This window comes from Oryx dammah, unplaced genomic scaffold, assembly GCF_014754425.2.
Source record: "Oryx dammah isolate SB20612 unplaced genomic scaffold, SCBI_Odam_1.1 HiC_scaffold_19, whole genome shotgun sequence".
NCBI classification, from domain to species: domain Eukaryota; kingdom Metazoa; phylum Chordata; class Mammalia; order Artiodactyla; family Bovidae; genus Oryx; species Oryx dammah.
Window position 1 is genome coordinate 55218991 of NW_024070203.1, and position 11054 is coordinate 55230044.

Here is an 11054-nt window from a genome sequence, read left to right on the forward strand (position 1 = left end):
AGCCACAGCTGTCGAGTGTTGTTCCAGGTGCTAAGGCAAGAGCAGTAAATGAAAGACCGACATCCCTAATGGAGCATGTATTCCAGATTCGGATATCAGTGTTTTTCAGACTATAGGCTGTGAAATCCTTTTAGCAGTACCAAATGAGCATCTTTAAAAGAAGAAACAGGAAAAATATAAAATATCAGAGTATATTACACATAGTAAGGGTAAGTTCTGTTTCACAGAATCCTGCTTTAGCTATTGACATTTATATCTATGAGGGTTGTGGATCAAGAAGTATAAGGCATTTCTGAACGTGGGCTGGTTGTACCAAGAGAGTTTTAACATCTCTGATAAAAGAATTCTTTTTGTTCCAGCCACTGGCCTTCATCCTATCCTTCACTCAGATTGCTTGTGGAACATTCTGCCCAGAGATTAAATCTCTTTACCTTTTCATTTGTCCCATGATGGCATTTGTATAAATATCAAAGACTATGCTTTTGAGCTCAGTGTCCCCAACCTTTTCTGAGTATGATTCCTTTTAACATCAATTCTTTTTGTGCACTACTTGTCTGCTGATTGGGAAAATTCAGAGTGGCCAATAGCCACATAAGCTTTTAAATGGAGGGCATGGAAACCCACTCCAATATTCTTGCCTGGAGAAACCCCATGGACAGAGAAACCTGGCAGGCAACAGTCCATGGGATGGCAAAGAGTTGGACACGACTGAGTGACTAGGCACACATAGCACATAACGTATGTATCCATCCTAAGAGCTCCTATCTAAAAATACAAAGGTTACAAACACACAGAAGGCAGTATTCATTCCATCTACGCCTCCCACTTGATATTCAAAGAGATTTGCAGGCTTCTTGTGCCCGGAGGAGTCACAAGCACAGAGACTGGAGATCCCTGTTGTAGATCCCAGCTTTGATTTGCTTATTTTAGAATCATCCAGTTCTTACCAGGTGACTGCTTATGGCGGTTTCTGTGTGGTTTAATGTTCTCCCTCCCCTCAATCCTTTTTAAAAATTCACACAAACCAATAAAGGTGAGCACAACCAGATACATGAGTTTGTTTCTAGTTTTTGTTGTTCGCTTGCTTTTTAAAATCATTTTGTGTCTAATCCCATGAACCCAAACTCCTACACATTGCACCTAGCAATTAGAGACGTAATTGTTCAAAATAGAGACACACTCAACCCTATCCACTGCTTCTGTTTTAACAGAAAACACCGAAAGGGTGGCAATTACTACAGCTGAGAAAAGGAAAGGAGGTGAAACAGAGATTCAAAAAGAGAGAGACTTCCAATACGCGGCAAATCATCCTGGGAATTTCAAAGCCTGGCACGCTGATCTCCGAGCTCTACCTGAGCTCAGGTCAGTACAGTACTGACCCCATGGCCCTGTGTCACTTAGGATTCTCTCTGTCCTCGAGCTCTAACTTCCTTCTGTGTACTGTTTTTGAAGCATTTCCTACACGTAGGACTGAGCAGTGAGGATGGAGGGAGTCATCCTTTGGGGACAGGCACAGAGGAGGATGTACTTTCTGCAGAGTCCATGGTGGACTGCAGGGCCAGGAAAGGGCAGCAAAAGACAGATTCCTGGCAATCCAGTTCCTGCAACAGACATCCAGACACTGCCTGCCAGTCCCCAACTTCCGGAGACCTGCTCAATCCAGTTATTGCCAACCTCTTCCCCTTCCTGGAAAACCAAACTACACCCCCAAAGGTGGCCACAGATTGTGACCAATGGTGACAGGAATGCTGCATGCTCTCTAAAATGTTTATAACTAGAGTTCATGCTGTAGCCTTTATTTTTTTTTAATTACCTACTTTTTAAGCTTAAGAAGAGTGAAATGTGACCTAACCTTCATTAAAAAGGGAAACATTAACTTCAAGGAAAATCTGCTTACTTCTCTGGCAAGTCACAGAGGTTGTCTAACAGTCTCCAACCGTTAGCTGTAAAATGAGGGGACTGGCCTGGACGTGGCTGAGGCAACTTCTAGCTTCATGCTGTTTCCTCATAAACTTAAGCTCTGCCCTGACAGTGGCTCCTGGCCTGCAGAACAATCTTCCAGCGGCACGTGGGAAGGATGCCTGCTTCCGAAGGCACAGTAGCTGCGAGTTTTTCTCTTACAATCTCTAACCTGTATAATGCAGGCAGCTTAGTCCTGGGCTTTGTGCCAACCTAGAGGGTGGGGTGAGAGTGGGAGGGAGGTTCAAGAGGGAGGTGACATATGTATACCTATGGCTGATTCATGCTGGTGTGTGGGAGAGACCCACACAATGTTGTAAAGCAATTATACTCCAATTAAAATTTTTTTTAAAAATTTCTTTAAGAGTATCATTCAAGGAAAAGAAATCTCTCACCCGGGTATTCCTGCACGTTGCTCACAATACTCCAAGCCCAAAACCTGGCCCGCAGTTAGCAGGACCTTGAATTTAGTCAGTGTTTCAGCTGCTTAAGCCTCATTTTCACAAAAACGAAATTGGGGGTGAGGGTCCTTCCTGAATTAAATTACACAGATGACCAGAAGAGAAGATCTCGGATTCCCCTATTTTGGCTATTTATTAGGTCGATGAACTTAGGTGATCAGAAGACCTCTAATGTCTATACAGATAGGTCCACTTTTTAAAAATCTACTCAATATTCTATGATATCCTTTATGGAAAAGGAATTTGAAAAAGAACAGATATGTCTATATGTATAACTGAATCACTTTGCTGCACGTCTGAAACTCACACAGCATTATAAAACCAACTATGCTGTGATGTGCTGTGCTAAGTCACTTCAGTTGTGTCAGATTCTCTGTGGCCCTAGGGACTGTAAGCCCACCACACTCCTCTGTCCATGGGATTCTCCAGGCAAGAATACTGGAGCAGGTTGCCATGCCCTCCTCCAGGGGATCTTCCCAACCCAGGGACTGAACCCAGGTCTCCCGCATTGCAGGCAGATTTTTTTAAACCATCTAAGCCACCAGGGAAGCCCCAAGTACATATAAGTCAATCCAAATAGGACAGAGGAATCTGGCGGACTAGAGTCCACAGGATCTCAAAGAACGGGGCACAACTGAAGTAACTTAGCATGCATGCATGCACATTTAAATACATATACATACATTCTCAACATTTAATAAGCCATCTAGCTCTCTACTTGGAATCCCGTAACAGCTTTACTAACCAGTAGCAACACAGCAACACCCTTTTCACACTAAGAATTATAAAGCCAGGCAAATCCCCAGTTGCATACAGGTTTCATCACAGCAAATGTCACTTTAGAAAACTAGGAGTTACCAAACTTCTGAAGAGTAGGTGATCCTGGTGGGGAAGTATTTCCACTGGGAGACAGGTAGAGATAGTTTTTGTTTACTCCTGTATTAAAATCAAATGGGGACTGGTAGTCCTCATAAAAATCCATCTCTCTACCGTCCATTCCAGGCGAATGCAGAACGCATGGTTCTACCGCTGCCGCCTCTTCCTGGGTTGAGCGCGCTCTGGATCACTGCACCAGGCAACTCCGAGGAAGAGATCCAGCCCCGGGTTCCAAGAGCCTGGCTTCCTGGGACAGGTGCAGCCGTCACACCCTCAGGACAAAGAGGTTGTTTAATAAGTGACTTCTCCCCAGCAACCTGAGGAACAGCTCTGATCACCACCTGCTGTTCATTTCAGCCAACAGCCAACAACCCAGGCAGGAAGCAGAGCTTTCTAGAGCTTTCTTCAATAAACAAAGGAGGGCCCAGTGCTGTAGCATCGCCTCCACATACAAACAGTTTAGACAAACATCAGACACTGGCAGATTTATTTTTTTACAACTTATTATTATTTTTTAAACCGTTCAGCTGACCACAACTGCACCAGGGCAGACTTAATCTTCTAGGACAAGGAAGGATTACCGGCCAGTAATCTCCCACAAAGGCCATCTGGGGGCTACGTTTTTTCCACCCTGGATTAAAGGGGCGGCCTGAGAGCCAAGCTTCCTGGTTGAGCGATCAGTTTTGTGGTGTATGTTGGTAGAGAAATAAAGGCCATCTGGGGGCTACGTTTTTTCCACCCTGGATTAAAGGGGCGGCCCGAGAGCCAAGCTTCCTGGTTGAGCGATCAGTTTTGTGGGTGTATGTTGGTAGAGAAATAAAGTTCCATTTCCAAGACAACTTTATCTAAAGCAACGTCTGGCTTGAGTGTAACAGAAATGTCAGTCTGACTTGTTGTTCTCACCTTGCTTTTCCATCCCTTCCCTTCCCTTTTGTGCAAAGATGGTGTACTGATGTGTACTGAGAAGAAAAGAAGCCCCACGCAGGTGAAGGGCCCAGGTCCTCCCACCTTCTCCTCATTAACCCAGGCCAGGCCTGCAGGGTAGCCACCCTGGTCAGCTTGTAAAACAAGACTTCTCAGTCTCCAGATCCACTCCCCAGCCTCTTTACAGACCCTTTCTGCCAGAACTCTGGCCTTGGCCAAAGTGACATCATGTATCGTTCCTCTGCTTTCACGGTTGTGGCTGAGCTCATGTTAAAGATGTGGAAATACAAGCAACCCTCCCTTAGATCAGTGGTGGTCTGTTACTGCCTGACAAAAGCCCAAGTTAAATAGATAAATAAATAAAAAGGACTTCCCTGTTTGCTCAGTAAAGAACCTGGTAAACACAGGTTCGATCCGTGGTCTGGGAAGATTGCACATGCAGACTAAGCCCATGCTCAAGAGCCTGAAAGTCACAACTGCTGAATCCCATGCACCCTAGAGCCTGTGCTCTGCAACAAGAGAAGCCACCGCAATCAGAAGCTTGTGCACTGCAATGAAGATAGCCCCCACTTGCTGCAACTAGTGAAAGCCCACTTGCAGCAACAAAGACCCAGTACAACCAAAAATAAATATTTTTTAAAAGGAGCGGGGGACTTCTCTGATGGTTCAGTGGTTTAGAATCCACCTTTCAATGCAGGAGATTCCAGTTCAATCCCTGGTCAGGAGAACTAGGATCCAACATGCCTTGAGGCAACTAAGCCCAGCGCCACAACTACTGAGCCTACATGCTCCAGGGCCCGTGCACCTCAACAGGAGAAGCCACAGCTAGAGAGGCCTGCGCATCACAATGAAGCTCTCTCCTGCCCCAGTGAAGACCCAGCCAAAAACAACAAAGGCCATGTTCCACCTTTTCACATCTTTCTCATAAAAAGGGAACACAATATACTCTCCCTAGATTGGAAGCAAGTAGGAAATTTTTTTGAGTTATAAATATTTTAAGCACTAAAAAAGAAATCTGAGTGTGTATAAAACTACATAAACACCAAGATAGTTTACGTTCATCTTAACTTATGATTCATCTACTATTTTTTTTCTATTAGTCTCCTGTTGTACTCTATTTTTGGCAAGTCCATCTTATTTAAGGTTTTTTTAAAGTTCATTTTTAACAATAAAAAAAGATCAATCTGTATTTTTCTCCTAAAAGAATCCAAAATTGGGGAAATGATAAATGCTATTTATTCTCTATTTAGAAATAAAATAAATGGTTTCTTTTTATTAATTGAAAAAAATGAACTGGTCAATTTCTCGAAATCCATGGTATCTCTCACTGAGGTAGCCCAGGTATTATGGTTACATTCTTAGACTAGAAATGGTTATTGGAGTCCCCGGCCCTCTCAATACTCTAAATTTGGTCACCAAATCACTGGTAAAAAAAAAAAAAAAAATTCTGCATTCTCATTCTTCCTCCTAGTCACAAGTGTCAGAAAATGCTATGGGCTGAAATTTGTGTCTCTGCAAAACTTGTATGTTGAATCCCTAACTCCTGGTGTGACGGTGTTTGGAGGTGACTGGGTTTAGATGAGACCATGGGGTGGGGCCCAGGCTGGGATCTGTGTCCTCATAAGAAAAGGAAGCCCCTTCATGGATCACAGCTTTGTGGTGAAAGGGCTTGCATAACTCAATGAAATTCTTGCCTTGAGGACACCATGAACAGCACAAAAAGGCAAAAAGAAATGACGCCAAAAGATGAGCCCCCCAGGTTGGAAGGTGTCCAATATCCTACTGGGGAAGAACGGAGGGAATTACTAATAGCTCCAGAAAGAATGAAGTGGAAATGACACTCAGTTGTGGGTGTGTCTGGTGGTGAAAGTAAAATCCCATGCTGTTAGAACAATATTGCATAGGATCCTAGAATGTTAGGTCCACAAATCAAGGTAAATTGGATGTGGTCAAGAAGGAGACAGCAAAAATAAACATCGACATCTTAGGAATCAGTGACCTAAAATGGACAGGAATGGGTGAATTTAATTTAGATGACCATTATATCTTCTACTGGAGGCAAGAATCCCACAGAAGAAATGGAGCAGCCCTCATAATCAACAAAAGAGCTATAGTCTTTCCGGTAGTCATGTATGGATGTGAGAGTTGGACCATAAGGAAAGCTGAGCGCTAAAGAACTGATGTCTTTGAACCATGGTGCTAGACAGGACTCTTGAGAGTCTCTTGGACTGCAAAGAGATCAAAGCAGTCAATCCTGAAGGAAATCAATCCTGAATATTCATTGGAAGAACTGAGGCTGAAGCTGAAGCTCCAATACTTTGGCCACCTGATGGGAAGAACTGATTCATTGGAAAAGACTGATGCTGGGAAAGATTAAGGGCAGGAGAAGAGGATGACAGGATGAGATGGCTGGATGGCACCACCGACTCGATGTACATGAACTTGGGCAAACTTTGGGAGATAGTGAGGGTCAGGGAGGCCTGGTGTGCTGCAGTCCACGGGGTCACAAAGAGTCAGAAGACACGACTTAGCAAATGAACAAGAGTGCTAGCTCGAGCTCTCCTTCCACCACATGAGGACACAGCCAGTCATGTGCCAACAAGAAAAGGACTCTCATGGGGATCAAATCAACCCACACCTTGATCTTGAACTTCCTAGACTCCAGAACGGTGAGGAACAAATGACTTTTGCTATAGGCCTCCCCTTCTGTGGTAACTTATGACAGCAGCCAGAACTAAAACAAATATACCAACAATGGTATACATAATGAGGCAGGTCACAGCCACCTCCGAGGTCCTCAGATCCCTCCAAACGTCCACGCTCTTGACCTCTGGTGGTGACTCCCATGCTACATCCTCTGCCTGAAATGCCTTTTTTTCTGCTTGCTCAACTCATTCATCTTTCAGGACTTGGGCAGAAATCCCCTCTTCTCAGAAGCCCTCCCTCTCTGGCTCTCCCTTCCAGCAACAGCACACAGGATGTGACGTGCCCACCTGGCAGTCCTGACAGCCTTGCCTCCAGAGCAGGGGATGCATTCTCTACTGCATTGCCAACTATGCTATACAAAATGGAAAAAATAAACAATACAAATGCTTATTAAAGGGGGATGATTTAAATGCTAAATAGAATATTCATGTAACAAGAAAGTATGCAAACACGATGTAGAAATGTATATATTTTATAGGGAAAGACATTCTTTTTCAAAATATTTATTTGGCTGTGTTGGGTCTTAGTTGTGGCTCGTGGGATCTTCATTGCCTCCCATGGGACCTTTCGGTGAAGCACGTGGGCTCTCTAGTTGTGCTACCCATGTGACTCCAGAGTGCACAGGCTCAGTAGCTGCTGCACGTGGGCTCAGCTGCTCTGCAACAGGTGGAATCTTAATTCCACAACTAGGAATCGAAATTGCAGCCCTGTATTGCAAGGTGGATTCTTAATCACTGAACCCCCAGGGAAGCCCCGGGAAAGATATTCTTGATACATTCAGTAAACATTCCAAAACTGTTGACACTACATGATACATAATTGGTGTGATAACTGGAGAGACTAACCAACCCAAAGAGAACATCGGCAGAAGAAATCCCAGGAAAGTGTGTATGTGCTGCAAGGCCAGCAGAGGGCACCCATAGGCAGCTCAGAAGTTAACTGTCTAGCCGGTGAAGTGCATGCACAGTAACAATTCAATGGATAACTCACGTTAGTGGAAATGGAATGAATACAAATATCTATAAAGAATACTAAGTTTCTACCTACCTATTAATATATCATTTATATATGTCTGTGTAGGTACTCCCTAATTTTGAAGGAGTTAAATGTAAAATCTATATGTGCTTAGTCACTCAGTGGTGTCCAATTCTTTGCGACCCCATGGACTGTAGCCCACCAGGTTCCTCGATCCAGAGATTCTCCACACAAGAATACTGGAGTGGGTTGCCATTTCATCTTCTGGGGGGCGGCGGGGGGAGGAAATTACATAATACATACAAAAATATTACTGGAGGGGCCTTGAAGGGCACACAGACGATGTGACTGCTCAACAGGAGCGGCAGATCACAGATATCAGACCCTGTGGACGTGTCATGAGAACACAGCAGCCAGCTGGCCAAATATAGGACAATTTGATCACCAACATAATTAAGGACAGCAGTGGATTATAAACCATTAAAAACAGGAATCCAAGAGTCTGTATCCGGTGGTTAATTGTATGTGTCAATCTGAGTCATGAGGTGCCCAGATAGTTGATTAGACATTGTATATAGTACCATCTCTGATGGTGTTTATGGACGAGATTAACACTAATCAGCAGACTGAATAGAGCAGATGGCCCTCCCCAAAGTGGATGTGCTTCATATACTCTGCTGAAGGCCTAAACAGAACAAAGCAGCTGAGAAGGGAGGATTCTCTCTGCCTGTCTTCAAGCTGGGATATTGGTCTTTTGTGTCTGGATTTGGACTTGGAATGAAACTGACACCATCAGCCTTCCCGGTTCTCAGACTCAACCTGGAAGTACAGTGTGTGTTAGTCACTCACTTGTGTCTGACTCCTTGTGATCCCATGGACTTTAGCCTGCTAGGCTCCTCTGCCCATGGAATTCTCCAGGCAAGAATACTGGAGTGGGTAGCCATTCCCTTCTTCAGGGGATCTTCCTGACTCAGGGATTGAATCTGGGTCTCCTGCATTGCAGGCAGATTCTTTACCATCTGAGCCACCAGGAAATCCCATGGATGTACAGTAGTTCTCCCCTTATTAGTAGAGGATATGTTTCAAGACCCCCAGTGGATGCTGGAAACAGTGGAAAAAACACATACTATATTTTTTCCCATACATACATACATACCTATGATAAAGTTTTATTCATAAATTAGGCACAGGAAGAGATTAACAATAACTAGTAATAAAATAGAACAATTATATTAATATACTATAAGAAAAGTTATGTGAATGCGGTCTCTCTCAAAAATACCTTATTGTACAAACTTAATGCCTTGCAATGGCATTAAGGCAATGGCACCCCACTCCAGTACTCCTGCCTGAAAAATCCCATAGACGGAGAAGCCTGGTAGGCTGCAGTCCATGGGGTCGCTGACGGTTGGACACGACTGAGCGACTTCACTTTCACTTCTCACTTTCATGCATTGGAGAAGGAAATGGCAACCCACTCCAGTGTTCTTGCCTGGAGAATCCCAGGGATGGGGGAAGCCTGGTGGGCTGCTGTCTATGGGTTCACATAGAGTTGGACACGACTGAGGTGACTTAGCAGCAGCAGCCACGCCTTTTCCACCTTAACTAAAGGACTTATCATGCCCTGTGGCCATAACTTTCACAGTCTGAGATGCGACAGCAAAATTAGCACGGATTTCTTTTTCCTTCTTCACAGTTTCACAGAGGATTCATTCTTACTACAGATCTTATCAACCTTAGCATGTGATATTTTTCTTTCCTCATTAAGTCAAGAACTTTCAGCTTTTCACTTGAAGGAAATACTTCAAGGCTTTTCTTTGGCATATCTGAATTGCCAGCATTGCGACTCTTGCATTTGGGGGCCTTTACTAAGTAAAACAAAGGTGATGTGAACACAAGCACTGTGATACGACAACAGTTGATCTGAAAACTGAGCTGGTACCAAGTGCCTAGCAGGCAGGACACACTGAACAAGAGAATGATCCGCATCCAAGGAAGGGAAGACCGAGTGAGGCAGCACGCGACCTCACCACCCGACTCGGGCTGGCGCATGATTCAAGACTGATGGGTTATCTGTTTCTGGAATTTCTGGCTTGCTCTTTTTGAACTGCAGGTAACTGAAACTGCAGAAAGTGAAACCACAGGTAAGGAGGAATGATTGTGTATCCTAACCCTCCTGGGTTTCCAGCTTGGAAACTGCTTGGGAGAGTTCTTCCTTCATAATTGTGAGGTAACTGTTTCTAATAAATCTCTTATTTATAGATATAGAAGCACATATAGATATACTATTGGTCTATTTCTCTGAAGAATCCAGACTAACATGTCTTACAAGTAATAAATAGATAAATAGAGGAAGAAAGAAGACCTACAGAAAAACCGCATGTTATCACCATAAAGATTCAGGCAAAAATCATCAATGGATGCTAACCCGAGGGAGTTATTTTTAAATAAGAAGCAGGTATACACATGGTCTTATGGGATCTCCCCACAGATTAATTAGATATTGGAAGGGAAAATACAGTAACACAGCGGAAAAACTGAACCCCACCTTTAGTGGATGATCACCACTGTCCTTAACACAGAGTCAGGTAGATTCTGGTCTTCAAATGTGACATGCTGAATACCTATGAGATATTCACACTAAGAACACAGAACACGAATCTTATGAGAAAACATCAGACAAATCCAAAGTGAGAAAGTTTCTCTGTATTTTTAAGAGGAGGAAGAGGCATTCTTCAAAAATGTTGTCATAAAAAGCTGTAGAAATGACTCATATTAAAGGAGATGAAACAGACATGACAGCTAGACTCAAAGAAACATTCAAACAAAGTCCTATGAACGAAACAAAGTAGTGCATGCCTGCAAGTTAGAAGCAGGCCAAAGAGCCTAAAAAGAGTTAAGAAAGGCCTGATGAGGATGGTAGTGGTTGTGGTGATAGTAATAATGGTGGTGGTGGTGGTGATGGTGGTGGTGGTGACAGTGACAGTAATGATGGTGGTGATGGTGGTAATGATGGTGGTGATGGTACTGGTGATGGCGGCGGTAATGATCATGATAGTGGTAGTGGGGGTAGTAGTGATGGCGGTGATGATAGTAATGGTGGTGATGGTGATGGTGGTGGTGGTGACGGTGACAGTAATGGTGGTGGTGGTA

General features: G+C 43.8%; 1 protein-coding gene across 6 annotated transcripts in view; it reads right to left on the reverse strand.

Annotated features, from left to right (window-relative positions):
- Nucleotides 1–11054, reverse strand: part of TPD52 (tumor protein D52) — a 122820-nt gene that overhangs the window by 46681 nt on the left and 65085 nt on the right. For 3 of the 6 annotated variants that reach the window (XM_040261994.1, XM_040261993.1, XM_040261992.1), the window contains exon 1: nucleotides 3279–3752. The exons of the other annotated variants lie outside the window; for them this stretch is intronic. In XM_040261994.1, the coding sequence (XP_040117928.1) occupies nucleotides 3279–3417 (139 nt within the window). In that variant the 5' untranslated portion in view covers nucleotides 3418–3752. Of the gene's footprint in view, nucleotides 1–3278; nucleotides 3753–11054 lie in introns of those variants that run through there. 6 annotated transcript variants of the gene reach the window in all.